At 36.3% G+C, this 19,497-nt stretch overlaps 2 protein-coding genes across 2 annotated transcripts in view; one reads left to right on the top strand and one right to left on the bottom strand.

The window, feature by feature from the left end:
- LOC107725616 (cholinephosphotransferase 1-like) overlaps positions 1-5,076 on the top strand; it is a 9,037-nt gene extending 3,961 nt beyond the window's left edge. Inside the window, exons 2-8 of the mRNA XM_016534942.1 lie at positions 818-965; positions 1,297-1,438; positions 1,531-1,615; positions 3,112-3,243; positions 3,437-3,595; positions 3,715-3,840; positions 3,955-5,076. Coding sequence (XP_016390428.1) covers positions 818-965; positions 1,297-1,438; positions 1,531-1,615; positions 3,112-3,243; positions 3,437-3,595; positions 3,715-3,840; positions 3,955-4,071 — 909 coding nt within the window. The 3' untranslated portion in view covers positions 4,072-5,076. The remainder of the gene's footprint in view (positions 1-817; positions 966-1,296; positions 1,439-1,530; positions 1,616-3,111; positions 3,244-3,436; positions 3,596-3,714; positions 3,841-3,954) is intronic.
- Positions 5,077-5,571: 495 nt separating this feature from the next.
- LOC107725516 (N-acetylglucosamine-1-phosphotransferase subunits alpha/beta-like) lies at positions 5,572-19,285 on the bottom strand. Its single transcript, XM_016534793.1, has 14 exons — positions 19,109-19,285; positions 18,807-18,986; positions 18,444-18,614; positions 17,664-17,787; positions 17,320-17,526; positions 16,065-17,107; positions 15,080-15,279; positions 14,695-14,914; positions 13,950-14,063; positions 13,685-13,770; positions 12,201-12,299; positions 11,951-12,118; positions 8,449-8,539; positions 5,572-6,654 (listed from the first exon to the last, which is right to left on the bottom strand). The coding sequence occupies exons 1-14, from the start codon at positions 19,283-19,285 to the stop codon at positions 6,583-6,585; spliced, it is 2,952 nt and encodes a 983-aa protein (XP_016390279.1). The 3' UTR covers positions 5,572-6,582.
- Between the last annotated feature and the right edge of the window lie 212 nt (positions 19,286-19,497).

Here is a 19,497-nt window from a genome sequence, read left to right as displayed (position 1 = left end):
ATGTTTATTAGCAATTGGCTAATATTAGACATCATTTAGTCGCCCAGAGTGAAGATTTAGTCGCATATGCGAGTGATTTACTCGCAATGTAGAGGGTTGTTACATCGGTTACTCTATTACACTAATGTTAATATACCAACTCTTATATTTCCAGTTTAATTTCAAAGTCTTAAAGGTATGAAATTAATAAGTGAAAATTAGTCCTAGATAGGCAAAAAACTGAGCATTAAAACAAAGGACGCAACAATCTAGGGCAGGCAATTACACCAGACTCCTCTAAGGAATTAAATCATTTCACATTTGTAGCTACTGTGCATTTTCCTTCTTTACACATTATTTGATTATTCTCACTCTGCTTAGTTACCTTTGAATAATATGTATGGCTGAAGTGCTTCTTTCCAAAATGGCCTCTCTAAAGCAAACAAAATTATGGCAAAATAGCAGTGATAACCATATCTATTAAAGGAAAGGAGATAAAAGAGCTCCTTTGTGTCCATATTTGTGAACCTTGATAAGTTTTCCTTTCGGTCTCGCACAAGAAAATACAAGCCATCCATATCTACAGTTAGAGGTCAAAGTTTTAGTCTAAGGTTTTGTTTTCTCTCTTGGCACAAAAGACCTTGCTTGAGTGGTTGAATGAAAGAAACTGCAAACAAATCTCAAGAAAGATATTCATATTTCATATGATTTTGAAAAATTATAATGCCTCATTGACTTTGAGCCCAGTCAAACAAGAAGAACCAGGTCTTATTGAGTTAGTCTTGATCAATGTCAATGTACTGGCCTTTATGTTTTCTTTCAAATCTACTCTTTCCAGGCTCCAGGTTGGGCCTTCTTTCTCAGCTCCTTAGGTCTCTTCATCTACCAATCACTGGATGCCATTGATGGGAAGCAGGCCAGACGGACCAATAGCAGCTCAGCTCTTGGTGAGCTCTTTGACCATGGCTGTGACGCCGTTTCTACAGGTATAACCAGCTAGACAACCTTTTGCCATTTGGTTGGGAGTAATATTTAATAGTGTTTTTGTTAAGCATAATTAATGTTAACACGTACAGTTAGTGATCGTAATAAACGTCTTTTGTTATGGCCTAGTAAACAACCACCTAGCAACACCCCACCATTCAAAATCTGTTAAAAAAAATCTAGTTTTTATATATTTACAATAATCATATTTAAGTTTTTTTTATTGGACACTGGCTAATATTTTTATTGATTAGCAGTTAAGCCGTTTGTTGTTTATTAACATCTGTACATATAGTATGTATTAACAACACACTAATTGGATTGCTCTCTTAGTGTTTGTTGCCGTGGGAACGTGTATATCCTGTGGGATCGGCGCTTACCCAAACTGGACGTTTTTTTGTGGCTTCGTGGGCATGTTCATGTTTTTCTGTGCGCACTGGCAGACATACGTGTCTGGGACACTCCGCTTCGGATTGTGAGTGCATTTACGGCTTATTCGATTGAATTTACTGAACCTGTCTGTGTGATGTTTTTTAACTGTATTGTATTTTCGAATGTTTTCTGCAGGGTTGACGTGACAGAAGTCCAGATTGCTATTATAATCATGTATTTGATGACAGCATTTGGAGGAGTGAGTCTTTGGGAGACTAGGGTACGTCATTCACCTTCTTTAGCATCACACTAAGCCTCTGAAGTTTCTTTCTCGTTCACAACGTTTATAAATTCACTCCCATTATAATCACTGAAGCAGTCTACACTGGAAGAGTCCATTGTGGCCAATCACAAAGTGCTTTCAAATGATGGACACGGTGTCTGTTTTTGACTTGATGCAGAGATATGATTTTAATTACAAGTATCATATTGTGTGAACTGACTATTTTATTTGATATATATTTAAATAACTTATGACTGTTATATTAAAGTCAGCTTGTGATGTTGCTGGACTACTAATTAAAAATCACTCAATTAAAAATGTTTGCTTTAAACCATGTGCACGCTAGGGCTGTCAATACAATCATCAATACATATTGTAATTCTTTTTCCTCATGATTTCACATCTTTTTATTAAACAAATACGATCAGAATATTATTGACTTGCATAATAATTATGCATGCAGTATATATATTAATAGAATAAGAATAATAAAATAATATTAATATAGCATATATTAAAGTAAATATAAATATCATCTTATATTAGTAGTTTTTATTTGTTTATTCGTAATGATAATAATGATACATTTCAGTGAAGATATCACATATTATTATTATTTTATATGTTTATTTACAATACTAACATATTAATATTAATAATAATAATAATACACTTGGGTAAATATTTCACATCTTTTTATTAATAGTTACTCAAAATAAAAACATAATATTAAATATAATAATAATAACTAATATTAATATATAAGTAAATATAAATATAATCTTTTATTAGTATTTTTTATTTACATGTTCGTTCATAATAATGATAATACATTTAAGTGAAGATATCACTTTTATTAATATTTTTGTTTATTTACATGTTTATACACAATACTATCATAATAACAATAATAACAACAACAACAATAATAATAATAATACATTTGAGTAAATATAACATATATTTTTATTAATAGTTTTGGGGGTTTTGCATGTTTATTCACAATAAAAACATTCTAATGTTAAATAGAATATAAATATAATAACCTCAGTTGCGGTGTGACATGCAATCGGGCGCTTCCAGTGTATACACAGTGTCAGAAAATTATTTTAAAAGGGTTCTACAGACTTTGTATATTTTTATTAAAAAAAGAAAGCTTTCAAATCCTCCAAAACTGTGAATCATGTCAGAGCCCCATTTGTGTGTTCTTTAAGAAGACCTTCTGTCTTTTGCTCTCTGCCTCCTCTCTGAGGACAAACAGACTGTGAAAAGGTAAATATAGGTAAAAACTGCTACTATGGCTACCAGTCACCCATAGACGTGTCAAAAAAAAAGGCAGATGTCAACACGCACATGAATCTTTTCTAACCTCTCCTCATTTTATAAAGCATGCTCAGAGCTTCAGCCCTGCCCCTTCCCAGCTCCCCTGCTCACATGAGACACAAAATAACAGCTACTCTCATATTAAAGACACTGATTTCTCATTCACCCAGGTCCCTGTTTTTGGTGTGGATTTGCAAACCTTTCCAATCCTCGGCATTATTGGTGGCTTTCTGTATTCAACCTATAACTACTTCTACGTCATCCTGAACGGTGGCGTGGGCAAGAACGGCTCAACCGTTGCAGTAAGTGCTTTCCAGCAGTGAGGTCTTCAAAGTAGTTGTTTTTGTTCCTCAAAAGCATTGAGTCCTATTGCAGTCACGTTTTTGGCACACTTCTGCTTATGATAGCTCAGTTACCAGATTTAATGTAAGGCAAAGTAAAAAAAAAAGTGACCTCTTTAGGGTGATAGAGTAACAGTGCACATGTCTTCCTCAGGACACCAGTGTATTGTCTCCTGGTCTACACATCGGCCTCATCCTCTCTCTGGCCTTCATCATCTTTAAAAAGTCCTCCAGTCAGGTTTTCGAGCACCATCCTTGCCTTTACGTCCTTACATTTGGCATGGTGATCGCCAAGATCTCGAATAAGCTGGTGGTGAGTGCTACTGATGCTTATATAAGAAGTCAAAATTGTTATTTGGCCCTTGCAATCATGAGCTTCATCATTTACATAAACGGTTATCCAAAATGCATCAGGTGTGCTTTCTTCTACAGGTGGCCCACATGACCAAGAGTGAGCTTCATCTTCCTGACACAGCCTTCATTGGCCCTGGACTCCTCTTTTTGAATCAGTATTTCAACAGCTACATTGATGAACACATCGTGCTTTGGATCGCCATGGTGAGCCACAACCATTAGTGGGTCGAACCACTGCGTTTTCAAATGCACCATATAGCAATATGTTTTCGGAGTCAAAACTAAACAAGTCTGTCTCTTCTCCAACCCCATGTTTAGGTGCTGTCCCTGGTGGATCTGCTGCGTTACTGCACAGGCCTGTGCCTGCAAATCGCCTCCCACCTGCGAATCCGGGTTTTCAGTATCACCCCACAGGGCCACACACATAGAGACTGACAATTTGCCCGGCGGGAGGAGGAAGCGGGATCTAAGGATGAAGACATTGTCCCGCTTCTCAAACTAGAGCAGGAGAGCCCCACCAACCAAAACCGCAACGGCCTTGACAGTGTGACCATCACAGACTAACAGAACTGAATGTTTTGCCAGGTTTGACCAGACCAGCTCGTATTGTTTTCTAACCACACTACTGTACACTAGAATATATCACTGGATGAAAAGAAAGAGTTTAGACAATGTACAAAATGTGGCCTTGGGGGCCAGAGGGCGGCCCTTGCCTTGAAATGGTTCATTCTGTGCAGGAACATTAGAAATACTTGTTATTATTTTTTCAAAGGATAAAGAAGGAAAATTGCTGGGAAATCAAACGTTGAATTTGAATCGGCCAAAAACGTTTGCATAGAATCATTTCCTCAATTTGGTCAAAGATAGAGATGAGCAAAAGAATCAAAAAATAACGGAGGGAACATGTTTGTTTCACAACAGTATTTATCACAGTAGATATGTACTTTGTTTTTTCGGGCTTGATCATGTTTGTCAATTTTTAACAAAAAAGGGAAGCTACAACTGCAGTTTGGGCATCCAAGTCCATTTTCTACATCGTAATATCTATTATTTAATTTAGGCCCATTTTTATATGTCTGATCTTGATACATACAACAAAAGCAAGTATTACAAACATATTTCTCGGCCTGATATAGTCGCCAAACTGCCAAAAATAGTTTACACCACAGAACCTTTTATACCGTTCAGAATTTTTAATGTTGATAAAAAAAGCAGCTATTTGTAGATCATGTGACACTTTATAGAAGTGAATAAGCTCCAGAAAAGAAAACTGCCCAAACAGCCATTGTAGCTTTATGTAAACCTTTTGTGATTGTCCAGTGATTACAGTGTATTTATTTTAATAATCTGACTCAATTTAGTGTGAAATTAAGTCAAGCCTGTTTAAAACAAAAATAATAATTGAAAGAACTTAATTGTCAAGGATTGTGGCTGTGTGCTAAAAACAGACTCATCTTTCCACCCCCTCCCTAGTCACCCAATCCCAGTTTGCTCAGACTTCCTGGTTGTATGTTTCACTTCCTAGAGCTTCAACTGAGCACAAACAGAGTTATTGGTCATTGCCTTTAGCTCTGTTTTGAGGGATTTTGGGGGGTGTTGATCTGTGCCTGTTTTATGATGCACTCTCTGCCTGCTTAGAATCATCTCCTCCCAAAGGGCTAATAAAAACAATAAATTTTGTGTGATTTGAATAGAGCACCATCTAACGTCCATTTCTTATGTGTTTTGTGGTCTTCTTTTCATACTATTTTAGCTAAATTTCCTCCTTCTGGAAGCAAGAATCAATGACACATAACAGCAAACAGGAACAGCTACATTTGCTTGACCAATAAATATTAACCCAGTCAATGACATTTCAGAACAAGGCATATCAATGCAGTCATGAAAGATTTTTAATTAACATATTTGGCTGTTTCATTACACTTCGGCATTCAGATTATGTTCTTATTTCATTATCAAATTAGGCACCTGGTTGAATTTACAATTGACACAAAAGTGGTAAATTGTCAGTGTAATGTAAAGACCTAAAAGAAGTGTATTTTGACAGAATTTTAGCAACATACATTTCCAAAATAAAACAAAGATATGCTTGTACATTACAATTATGTATTTTCTAACATAATAAATAAAAGTAAACAGGGAAATTCATCCCAGAACAGCATTATGCAAAGGTTTGGAGTCAGTAGTTGCAACGTTTGAGCAAGCCCAAAAACGATTCCCTTTAAAAGACAAGTGAAGGTGAGGAGTTAATTAATACACACCAGGGCCACAGGCGGTGGCATCTGAATTTCAGACAAAGTTAGTATTTAATGTCCCACTAAGAGACAATCACGTGAAGGACTTCAAGCAAAAACGACATGCAGTTAAAAAGAGAAAGAGAAGGAAATGGCTCATTTTTATGATCCTTGCCCAAATTTACAAGTATCAGGATTGCTATTCGGTTTTAAATATGCTCCTGGAGATTTTGTGCCACTTTGGAATAAGCAAGAGTGGCAGATTAAGACAAATGCAAAAAGCCAAACGCAAGGCCAAGAGTTCCAGCCGCGCATTAGAATCCACTACTTTCATTCATGTGGAAAAGAAAGGCACTGCAAGGACAACAACAACCCTTACCCTTGACATTCCCTTATAAATTAAAATTAAAATTAATACAATTTAAACATGTAAGGTAATATGGCAACACACTCAATTTGGGCCATTGAGTTCAGTTCACATTCAATACGCAACCTGGAGTGTGATCGCAGGCTGAGAGAAAGTCACTTGCCTCGAGCGCCGCAGTGTGTCTCACTAATGCCCCTTTGTGGAGGAGGCCTGCACTTCGAAGTTTCTTCATCAACTTCACCCAGTCACCTCCAAATGGGCAATTTTATCTGACGGCATTAACAGAAGTACAGCTGTGGTACTTCATATTCACACAACACAACAACCTCTAAGAGAGGAATAACCTCACACCCGCTCGGGGGTCGCATCCTTGTTGACCCTGCGTCTGAGGAAAAGCCACCGTTTCAATATGATCAGCTGAGGGACAGAAAGAAAAGGAAGAGGAAGGAGTGTCAACCAAACCTGTTATGAATGCTGCTGGGCAACTTGTGACAGACACGTGATACACATACAGTATAAAAAACAAGATCAACATTTGACCAAAACAGGGAAGGAAGAAGAAAGAAAGACTAAAGGTCCTTGCACACCGAGTTTGAAAATTTCGTATGCGTTTTTCCGTGTTCGTCATCCTTTCCTATCAAAATGCTTGATACGGATGCGAAAACGCAGAAAATCGAACCTGGTCCGAATTTTTTTAAGACGGACGAAAGTTTCGGAGGCAGTGTGTAAACATGATTGAACGTGAGGGAGGTCGTATTTATTTTTCAACGTGCGAAAATTTCGAACTAAAAATTCAGACTCAGTGTGCAGAGACCTTAATTCTGGAATTAAACAGTATCCAGTTTAGATTCAGAGAGTAACTATGTGATTCTAATTAATCTTTATAAATTCACTACATTTTTTTTGTCAAAGTTTGACAAAGAAACATGCATCAGTCAACTGATTTTTTCCCCACCCCTTATGGAGAAGTGCTATTTAAAAATAAATCAACTATTATTTTATTCATTTAAAAAATATATCCATATTTACAAAAGGTTAATAGTTTAAACAATTAAACATGTATTTTAATTAATTAATAAGAATGTAGCTAAAATGTTTGAAAATACAGTTAACTGTGAATAGAAAAAAATTGTGAATAGAAATTCAAACTGACATATAAATAGACATTAATATCCATTTAAATAATGTTTAAAATGATAGTTAAATGCAACGATACAATAGCACATTAATAAATCATTGACCAAATCATTTATAAATTGGATTAAAGTTGAAGTGGCTGGTGAACTTAAAACTTTTATTTTTCTTAGCCCAATTTAAAAATGATGGAAAATCAATGTGTAAAATGTTCATAAAAATGATATATAAATGTTGCTTTTTTTCCTCAATTTATGTATCATTACATTTAACTGTATTTAAACATTAATTAGATAGTTTTGAATATGTCTATTTATTTTTTTTAATTCAATCAGATTGATTAGTGATAATAAATATATAATTATATAATGAATATAAACCATTTATAATATATAACAAAAATATTTTTTAATTAATACATTAATGATTGGTTTCATTGCATTTTAAGTGGCAATTCAGAACCCCTAACTAATAATAATACATTAAAAAAAAGAGAAAAATGAGTGCTGCATACAAGCAGGAATTCCATAAAGAGAAACAGGATGTGGCTAAACGAGTTAATGAGGAGGCTGTAAATCTGTTCTGAAGATTGTAATTAAGCCAGTTAATGTGCTAGTCTGTCAGAGATGAGGACGCAGCCAAACATGACATGCCTCTACATGCATGTACGGCAGCAGAGGAAGCACCCGCTGATAATGTTTCATCTCCATATTTGTACTTCTGGTGAGTGTTCACATTACTGTTCTGTCACTAAGGACAGATTAAGACACACTGGTCTTTTAAAAGGTCACCGTGACCATTAACCTCTCCAAAAGACAGAAACCTGACCCCGCAATTAATAGTGTGACTATTTGCTGCAAGCTGCCTGGTTGATCAATCATCAGGATGATATTTTTGCCTTTACCATTTCCTTAAAAGAACACCGAGGGTTGCTGGGTAAAAGTTGATATATTAATTGCTAAAGGTAATGAGACTAGCCAGACTCCACTGGACTCTGTGTTTGTGTTTGTGTGAGACAAAGAGAAATGAAGAACCAGAGATAGTGGACAATGAACATGTAAGCTGAACCGAACTGACCTGCTCAGCAAAGAACGATATGACAGTGAAGACGACTAACGTCACCAGCACACAGTGGGTCCAGAACTTCAGCTTGTCCCTGTATATTCGCCTGTGAAACAGAAGATTAACTCTGGTTAGCCTGTTACATGGTAGATGCTAGAACTACACAATCTGGATCTAACAAGCATCATTATACATTGATAACACTGTAGCTAAAATATGTATTTCATCAGAGTACACAACAATTTTTGAATGGTTGTCATTTTGTTTTCCTGCTGTTCCGAAGTGAACAGAAAAGTTTTGAATAGATCTCCAGGTATAGAATTTATTGCTGTGAAACTCCAAAAGTGAAGGAAATTGCAAAGCCTTTTAGAAATACAAGAGTCAATGTATAATATATAATATAATGTATACTAAAATATACACTACTGTCAAATGTTTGGGGGCAAAGGCTTTATTTTTAAGTCTTTTATGCTCACCAAGGCTGCGTTTATTGGTTAAAAATGACAGTAAAACCATTAATATTGTGAGAAAAATTTTAAGAAACATTTCTTATTATTATCATCAATGTTGAAAACAGTTGTGTCACTTAATATTTTTTTGTAAAACTACTGTTAGTTGCTTAAACTTTTTTTTTAAAGAAATCTTTTGTAATCTTTTTATGATCAATTTTATGCAGCACTGCTAAAATTATAAAATAATCTTAAATATTAAATAAGAAATATATTTTAGAGATATTCAAAATCAAAACAAACACTATTTCAGAAAATTTTAACTAATGACAAAGTCAACTATTAAATAAAAAGTAGCACCTTTAATAGTGTACAGACCTCAATCATTGTTCAAAAATATAATTTTCTTATAATAATGATAATAATATATTAATATATAATAATATTTTTTCCAAGGTAAATTTATTTTATTTAAATTCTAAAATCTATTTTCTATTCTAAAATCTATTTTGAAGGTAAAACTTTTGTAAATAAATTTTAATTCATAAATATCACTATCAAATGATCTGATTTCATATTAAATTATCTAGTACTTAAATACTGACCCTGACAGGCAGCTCTGCAGTGATGCATTATATGACTTAAGTTATTAAATATTACTAAATTTTGTTAAAAAGGAAAATATAAATAAATAAATAGATGAATAGATCATTAAAAACATGCCCGTATTGTAACGGTGAGCTCATTCACTGCTGTCAGCATACAAGGGCAGGAATGGTGATGCTGTCTGAACTCTTGCCAGATTCAAAACCATATATATCAAGACTGTGACTGACAGTTCACAGTGACTCAAGTTCTGATGTCACACAGCAGGCTGTCGGAGGTGAGAGGGTGACAAGGTGACATCATCATCTGTGAGGAACACAGTCCGTTACCCTTTTGTCACCGGCGTGTTTGTGTCTGACTGAGCCAATCTGCAGATACACAGCTTTTAAAACCAGCCTATGGGGCTGCTCGAGCCTGGCAGTGCCCAAAAATAACACCCTGGCCCTCAGGTCACACGCCTCTGATGGGGCTTTACGGGGCATCTGGGTGTAACATAGAGCCGCTCTGGCTGGTTGAGCATGAATGGCAAATGCACTTGTCATAATTTCCAGCCTGTAACCCTCCAAAGGAGCGACATATACATAAACCCTTCTTCAACCACCTCCCCATTCCCAGAATTCCAGACTGTGTCGACAGCTATCACCCAACTTCACACAGCGATGACAGGAAGGAACGTTTACCAGTATTCACAAGAGTAAAGCAACAGAAACAGGCTATAAATCACACACAACTTCACACAGCTAAATGTAAACAGACTTGTGAAACTCATTACAACAAAACCAAATATATCTCTACACCAATAAACCATTATATTCAGGGACTAATGATCTGAAAAGTTTTGGAGACATGTTATAAGTCTCATCAGGTATAAACACTGCTGTTTGAAAGCTTAAAGTTTACTCAAAATGATGGATGAATCAATCAGTGATTCAATTCGCTCGCCCTCATGTTGTTCCAAACCCATATGGCTTTCTTCCATGAAACACAAAAGGACAATGTGCCGGCTGCTTTTTCATGCAATAAGTGAGACTTAAAAAGGCTTAAAGACTGAAAATGTTGTTTGTTCTTTACACAAAGCTATTACATGACATCTGAATTATAGTGCGTAAATCATATGGACTCCTTTTATGGCATTTTTGCATCCTCATTGAGGCTTCATAAGCTTGTTGTGTGCATTTTGTGTACATATGTGTGCAATTTTAAACATTTAAATCAATTTAATTTAATCAATACATTTTTGAGGCTTGAAAGTTCTAGCACCCATTAACTGTACAATAACATTCTTCAAAAACAGTATTTTAGTTTTATTTATACACTATTATAGTATTATTTATTATTCTGAAATAGTTTTTATTTGTATATTTTCAGTTTCCACTTTATTTTAAAGGGATAGTTCACCCAAAAATGAAAATTCTCTCATTAATTACTCACCCTCATGTCGTTCCAAACCCGTAAGACCTTCGTTCATCTTCGGAACACAAATTAAGATATTTTTGATGGAATCTGACAGCTCTCTGACCCTCCCATAGACAGCAAGGATCCTTAACACGATCAAGGCTCAGAAACGTAGCTAGGAGATCGTTAAAATAATCCATGTTACATCAGGGGTTCAACCGTAATTTTACGAAGCTACGAGAATACTTTTTGTGCACAAAGAAAACAAAAATAACGACTTTATTCAACAATTCGTCTCCTCCGCGTCATCCTATAGCACCATTTTGGAGAGTATCATATACGCAAACACCGTAAACAGCGTATCCACGTACAGTGCTGCTGACACAGAACAGCATACGTCGTTTATGTATGTGGTACTCTCCAAAATGGCGCTATAGGGTGACGCCGAGCAGACAAATTGTTGAATAAAGTTATTTTTGTTTTCTTTGCGCACAAAGTATTTTTACAAAATTACATTTCCGATTTTCATTGAGTTTAAGTTCTTCAACTAAGATTTGTTTTATTTCAGTTTTATTTCAATTAATGAACATGTTTTTAATAACAATAACAACACTGCTTAAAACATATACTTTTTTGTTCCACTGGAAGTCATGCAGGTTTGGAACAACATGAGGGAGATTTAATGATGATTCTTTGGCTGCAGTTCAGTTTTTAAGTCAGTGTTTTATGTGGACAGATATTTTTTTCTTTACACTACCGTCAAGCATAATAAACTTCTTTATTTAGGTTTAATGGCTGCTATGCCTTTATTCAAACACTTTTGTTCTTTATTTTTCATGTCGATTCGGTCCATTACAGTTTCATTTTCAACTATTAAAGCTCTTTCTTGTTGAGCATTTCACTAAACTACCACCAGACTTGGTCTGTCCTGATCATGCTTCAGATTCAGTAATGAAACCTGAGGCATGTACACAGACCTGTTTGACTTGTCTTAGTTAAATGCTTAGGTAAGTTTCTGTCTTCTACACAAACATGCAATGAATGATTGTTTGTGACTAAATTCTTACCACTCCTGCAGCTCTGTCATGTGGAGGAAACGGTTTCTGTATTCCCTGGGCAGCTCAAACTGAGAGGGCAACGGGAACATTGACTCATAGAAGTCCCTCAGTACAGCTTTGACTGTGTTGGCGTCCTTATGGCTGTGGTCAATATTGTCATTCAGGCAGATAAACTTCCTGTAGGCCAAAAAAGGGGCTTAAAGTAAGATTAGGCTTCCCAAAGTGCGCAAAAAACAGGAACGAAAGCCCCTGAACGAACCTAGGGTTCTTCCTGATGTCATCGAGCTGCCCCACCACATGGGAGACGTTGGTCCGTATCATCTTAAAGGCGATCTCTTCCTCGCCCATGATTTCAAATCTGAAAAGAACAAGAGCCTGCATAACTAACCCGGTCCTGTAAGAGATGCTGAAGAGCTCCAGCTGAAGTGTTTGTGGGAAGGTAATGAAAATCTTACTTGTATTTATTCTGGTCCTTGAAGGCTTTGTGGATCCTCTCTGTGATGGGTTTGCAGTGGATTACTAAACCTTTTGTGACGGGCGGCTGCAGGAACATCAAAACAGGGATTTTATTAACAGTACCATCAAATAAGCTGATAATACAAGACTGCCAACCATGACAATTTTATAGCGTACAGCCAGTGTTGATCACTTAATAGATGTTTTGTGAGATTTTATAGTCGAATATTTGACTTGTATACTTGTGTATACAGTGGCTCTCACCATGCTGGGGTCGTAATAGGCCTCCTGGGTGGGGCTGACAGTATGGAGTTGCGTGAGGTTGGACGGAAGAGCCTTTGAGCAGTTTATAAGCATCTGCTCCAGACTGGTCAAATCCTGTTTAGAGTCAAATAAACAGACATGCCTTTCCTCAACACATGGGTAAGACAGACAATCATGTGGTGACAAAAAAAAAAGAGCTATACATGCCTTGTGTTCACTTCACAAAACCCCTTCCTGAAGTTCTGTTTTGTACATATTTTCCTGCTTTATTGTTAAGAGTAAAAATTTTTTAAAAAATATATTTCATATAAATTTAATTATATGAATTTATTAAATATCAATTTACTTTAAATTTATTTAAATAACATTTTAAAAAGAAATAAATTAGACAAATTTAATAACAAATTAGACTACATTAAATTAAAATATATTTGACTATTTCAAATTAAACAAGCATGTATTAAATTCAAACAAATTAGACTACATATTACATTAAACAACTACATTTGAAATAAAAATATATTAACTATATCAAATTAAATGTAACTACATTTTAAATTAAATTATACTGAATTTCAAATTAAGATAAACTATATTTAAATAAAATAGACAACATTTAAAATTAAATTTACATTAAAAAAAATAATTAGACTATATTAAAACACTACATTTTAAATTAAATATTTTTTTCGAATGTAAAAATCATGTCATTTTCTCCATGCTGTGGCAGAAGAGTGGTGTGTACCTGAAGGCTTAAGGGAAGTTCATGGACACGTGTGGCCAACGTGCGAATCTCACGATCAGAGAGCACGCCAGAGTGGTCTGTGTCAATTTCGTCAAACACTTCAGATATATTGAGCTGCTGCACCGCACTCATCAAGAAGTAGAAATAAGAAAATGCAAACTGCATGTCCTCTGAGTGACGCACACGGTGGGACGAGGTCTTATCAAACTGCTGAGGGAAGCTGAAGGAGCAGAAGAGCTCCAGCTGAAGTGTTTGTGGGAACTTAATGAAAATCTTACTTGTATTTATTCTGGTCCTTGAAGGCTTTGTGGATCCTCTCTGTGATGGGTTTGCAGTGGATTACTAAACCTTTTGTGACGGGCGGCTGCAGGAACATCAAAACAGGGATTTTATTAACAGTACCATCAAATAAGCTGATAATACAAGACTGCCAACCATGACAATTTTATAGCGTACAGCCAGTGTTGATCACTTAATAGATGTTTTGTGAGATTTTATAGTCGAATATTTGACTTGTATACTTGTGTATACAGTGGCTCTCACCATGCTGGGGTCGTAATAGGCCTCCTGGGTGGGGCTGACAGTATGGAGTTGCGTGAGGTTGGACGGAAGAGCCTTTGAGCAGTTTATAAGCATCTGCTCCAGACTGGTCAAATCCTGTTTAGAGTCAAATAAACAGACATGCCTTTCCTCAACACATGGGTAAGACAGACAATCATGTGGTGACAAAAAAAAAAGAGCTATTCATGCCTTGTGTTCACTTCACAAAACCCCTTCCTGAAGTTCTGTTTTGTACATATTTTCCTGCTTTATTGTTAAGAGTAAAAACATTTTTTAAAATATATTTCATATACATTTAATTATATGAATTTATTAAATATCAATTTACTTTAAATTTATTTAAATAACATTTTAAAAAGAAATAAATTAGACAAATTTAATAACAAATTAGACTACATTAAATTAAAATATATTTGACTATTTCAAATTAAACAAGCATGTATTAAATTCAAACAAATTAGACTACATATTACATTAAACAACTACATTTGAAATAAAAATATATTAACTATATCAAATTAAATGTAACTACATTTTAAATTAAATTATACTGAATTTCAAATTAAGATAAACTATATTTAAATAAAATAGACAACATTTAAAATTAAATTTACATTAAAAAAAATAATTAGACTATATTAAAACACTACATTTTAAATTAAATATTTTTTTCGAATGTAAAAATCATGTCATTTTCTCCATGCTGTGGCAGAAGAGTGGTGTGTACCTGAAGGCTTAAGGGAAGTTCATGGACACGTGTGGCCAACGTGCGAATCTCACGATCAGAGAGCACGCCAGAGTGGTCTGTGTCAATTTCGTCAAACACTTCAGATATATTGAGCTGCTGCACCGCACTCATCAAGAAGTAGAAATAAGAAAATGCAAACTGCATGTCCTCTGAGTGACGCACACGGTGGGACGAGGTCTTATCAAACTGCTGAGGGAAGCTGAAGGAGCAAGATATCAAGACAAAAAAAAAAAAGGATATATTCATTTACTTTCATACTCAAGGAACTTTTGAAGACATCTGAATTTCGGTGGCCAAAATTTTGTATCCATAGACTAACATTAAATTGATACATAAGTCTGTGTGTACGTGTTGGGACTCTTACGTGTCCTGTAGTTCCTGCACGATGAGTCTGTCAATCATGTGAGGCATGTGGGCGGGCACTTTGCGGGAAGTGAAGCCGAACTGAGCATTCAAGAGTCTGTTGACATAGCGGAGTGAATCAGCAAAAGTGTCCCGCAACTTGCGTCCAGTGGCCGTCCCATCAGCTGCATACTGCAGTTCACTCTGTAGACGCTCCTCTTCCTGTGATGCACAAAAAAAGACACATACAAAGATACACATACACTGATCAGGAGAGATTGCAATACTCAATGTGGCTGCAAGAAGTCCTGCTTTTCAGTTACAAGAACCAATTGGCTTTTTGTTTACTCTAGAACAGTGGTTCTCAAATAGGAGGCCAAAACCCACAAAGGGGCCACAGAAAACTTCCAATGGCACTGCAGGATGATATTAATAATTAATTATAATAATAAAAATATTTATTTATTTATTATTTATTTGTCTTATCTATTTATATAACAAAAAATAATATATAATTACCTATCTATCTATCTACTAATATTAACATTTATATTAATACTATTTATATTTAATATAAATATTAACTTTATAAATATAAATATTAACTTTAACATAATTAAAATGGAAAACAACAAAATTACATTAAACTATTTTTCTCTTCAATATCTAGTTTTAAGAATAATACATTTTATTAATGTATAATATTAAGTTTAACTGACTTAAAATGTATTTTCCCCCTAAATAAGTTGTTTTGCTTTTTTTAAAGAACATACGGATCTTGCCACTTCTGATTTTTTTTTTTCTCTATCAACATTCCCAATTTTAAATTAAACAGCATTAATGTTTTGGTTAAAATATTACATTAAAGGTGGTAAATTACGCAATTTTTTTTTTACATCTCAAAAGCTGACATTTTTACAAGGTTGTGTAGACTTTTATACCCACTGTATGTGTGTATATGTATGGGAGGCCTTCAGTTAAAAAAAAGTTGTAGAACCATGTCTCACCTCCAGCAGATCCTGAAAGAACTTCCTCTTCTCCCATGGAAGGAAACCCCGGTCCAAGCTGGAGGTGTAATACTGGAGTTTACGACCCACTGGCCGCCCGCGGAGATGGGCTTCATTTTCTGAATCTCTCTCTTTAGACAAGTTCCCCATCAGGGTGCTGAGAAGCTTAGATGCGAGGGGTTTCTCTATGCCAAACAATCTTGATTGAGCCTTCGGTGTAACACCATCAATCTGAACTGGGACAAGAGACAGAGCAACACCTGGTTCCAATTCAGAGTGTTTGTTTCTTTCCTCATCTTCATTTGCTCGTTTCACCCTCACTGCTCTTTCATCCTGATGTTGACTGATTACAGGAGGCTTCGGGTCTTCATTCGAGTGTTTTGCTTGTATGTCCTGGTCTTGTTTTTCAGAGTCTTTATTGTTTAGTAAAAGCTTAGCTTTGTCTTTGTACGGCCCCAGCAGCACTGCTTTGGTCAAATTAAAGCCTTTAATAGTAATGTCACCTAATATTAGCTTCTCGTTCAGCTTCTGTAACTCAAGCTTCACTTCCTCAGGCAAAAGGGATTCATTTAACGCAGGCACCTGTACAATCTCTACACCGCCATGGGCTTTCTCTCTAACTCTTGGGCCTTGTTTTTCTTTGGGAACCTTTTCAAACATGACCACTGGTTCTGGGGTCACCATGGTCAGTTTGGGCTCCTCGTCTTTCTTCTGCACCGGATCGGATACGTTTGATTTGGGGAGCTCTCTGGTATCCACGGCTACAGAGAAAGTCATGGTGAAGTCGTGGTTATTGGCACTCTGAAAGGTGATGTTGTAGTGGATCTGAGTGGCATTGTGTCCGGGCAGCAGCAGCAGGTGGATGGTCTTCCATTTGTTGGCGACAGAAGTGTGACGGAGCGCTGGGTTATCAGCGACCTGTGCTTCGGACACGCGGTTAGCCAGGCTTGAGAAGCTAAAATACGGTCGGAGCTCTCCCTGAGGCAGGGTGTAAAGCGTTTGGTTCCTCCGAAGGACGACACGGTGCAATTGGTTGAAGTTATCTTATAAATGCACAAACAAACAGAAAATAAGTTCAATCAATTCCTACTAGACTTAATAAGAAATACTCACGTGGTTGTCAACCAGGGGGCCAGGAAACATTGAGTTCAACATTAAAGGCTCGCAAAAGCCTTTATATATATATGGGTCTGTTGTGTTAGAGAGTGGAGGGACTTTAGGTCAAAACTGTTGAGAACAACTGGTCAAAACTCACCTTGTCCGCAGTCGCCGACATCGAACCCACATGCAAGAACGTTGCACGCCTGGTCACAGAATTTATCAGCCAACCAAGAGTTAGCACAGCCTTGGTTACAGAAGGACATGCCCCCCAATCCTCCGAGACCACCGCCGAACTGCCAAGGCTGCCCGCCTCCAATCACAGCACCGCCCACTCCTCCAAAACGACTGCTGCCTGCAGTGCCTGCAAGGACAAATAAAGAAATAATGAAACAGATATAAAGATGGGATCAGAAACATGCAATTGGTTCAATTTAACCTGAGGGTGAGTGAATAATGACAGAATTTTAATTCTGGGGTGAAATGATGGCGTCAAAGTACCTTGACAGTCTCCTCCATCCCAATCACATGCAGAGTTGTTGCAGGCCTTGTCGCAGTAGCCGTCTTTGATCCAGGACCCTGGGCAGCCCTCAGCACAGTTTGGTACAGGCCAGGTGAGATACACCTGTGAACAGAGAAAACATCTCAGGTGATTATCAAGGCCAAATGAGTTGTAATGGAAAGATTATTCGTTTAATAATATAAATCACTTCCCTTCAAAAGTTCAGATTTTTTAAACTTTCTTTTGCTCACCAATACTACAAAACCAAAACTGGTCTCTACTTTAATAATATTTTAAAATATAATTTATTCCTGTGATGCAAAGCTGAATTTTCAGCAGCATTAGTCCAGTCTTTAGAATCCCATATCCCTTCTGAAATCATTCTAATAAGATCATTTGCTTCTCAAGAAACATTTCTAATTATTATTAATGTTGAAAACAGTTGTGCTGCTTTTTGTGAAATCCATGATACATTTGTTTCAGGATTTTTCCCTTTTATGAATAAAAAGTTCAAAAGAACATATATTTGAAATAGAAATCTTAAAGGGTCTTTACTGCCACTTTTGATCAATTCAATGCATTTCTTTTGAATAACAGTAATCATTTCTTTACAACAACCCAAATATTTTGAACAGTAGAGTATGCATTCATAGATCTTTTGTATGTATGCAAATTTTCCCTTTTAAATGTACATTTTACTTCAGATGTGCATAAACTGTTAGACATGCTGTTCAAATAAACAGTCTTTCTTACGGAGACAGATAGGCAGTCTTTCTGACCTTTTGACCTTTAGAGTGGCTGTAGAAGTCATCAGGCCACACATCCTTGCCAAACATGACATCATCATTGAGGTAGATGAACTTTTGAGAGAGTCCTGGGATTCGGTGAATGTGAGTCTCTATGGCAGGAGAACTGAATGTAGGCAGGTGGGTCTGGTTCTGAAAAATGTCCTGAGAGACAAACACAAAACGACAACAAGACACACAAGACTTTGTCAATTACTGTAGGTTTTACATAAATACACCCAATATTAGTAATAGAATGCATTACAGCACACGCTAATAAACAAGGACGTCCCTTTTGGAGAACGTTTAGAAATGTAAGCAGTCTTTACTGGTTATCCAAGGGTTTGCAAAGCTCACCTGGTGAGTAACCACTGAAACACGTGGGTTATCTAGGTTTAGCCAAGACGGTATCTGTCCATTGGTTATGATAAAGATGTGCCGCACCCATGGTGCGTGTTTTTCAATAGAACGTAGTGAATAACGCAGCTCCTCATTGTCTTCAAAGCGACTGGCAGAAACATCCTCATCCTGTTTAGACTGAAAAAGAGGAAGACTGCTTATTACGAAGTTATCTATTCATATTTTTTTTTAGTTAAGTGAACGCTTATCGAGCACACATTGGCTTACATTTTTGTGTGAAATTACAGTAAAATGTGCACCTGTGAGATGGCGCTAAGGTCCCAGAACAGGTATGCCGGACTGACTGTGAGCTCTTTTCCTTCCAACGTCAGGTTCTTCTTGGCCTGCTGGGTGAGGTCAGTAAAATCCTGCACTGTGTTTAGGTGGAGAAGAGCAATACTGGCCTCCGAGTACAGCTGCAACTGAGATAAATACATATACAAACAGTCACCCAGCAAGCACAGACTATTTAAGCAAATAAGCAAAGCTGCTTATTTGCTTTTTTACTTTTTAATTGCTGCTTATAACAGCTCCACAATCTGTGCCCTTTTCAAATCATTCCCATGCCACTGCTAAATCTACAGTAATAATACACACACACGTAGTAAACTTTTGGATGATGTTAATTTTCCCATCATTTCTAACTTCC

Source organism: Sinocyclocheilus rhinocerous, unplaced genomic scaffold (genome assembly GCF_001515625.1).
Source record: "Sinocyclocheilus rhinocerous isolate Xijiao unplaced genomic scaffold, SAMN03320098_v1.1 scaffold153, whole genome shotgun sequence".
NCBI classification, from domain to species: Eukaryota; Metazoa; Chordata; class Actinopteri; order Cypriniformes; family Cyprinidae; genus Sinocyclocheilus; species Sinocyclocheilus rhinocerous.
Note: the sequence above shows the minus strand (reverse complement) of the source record. Positions and strands in the feature narration are given on the sequence as shown.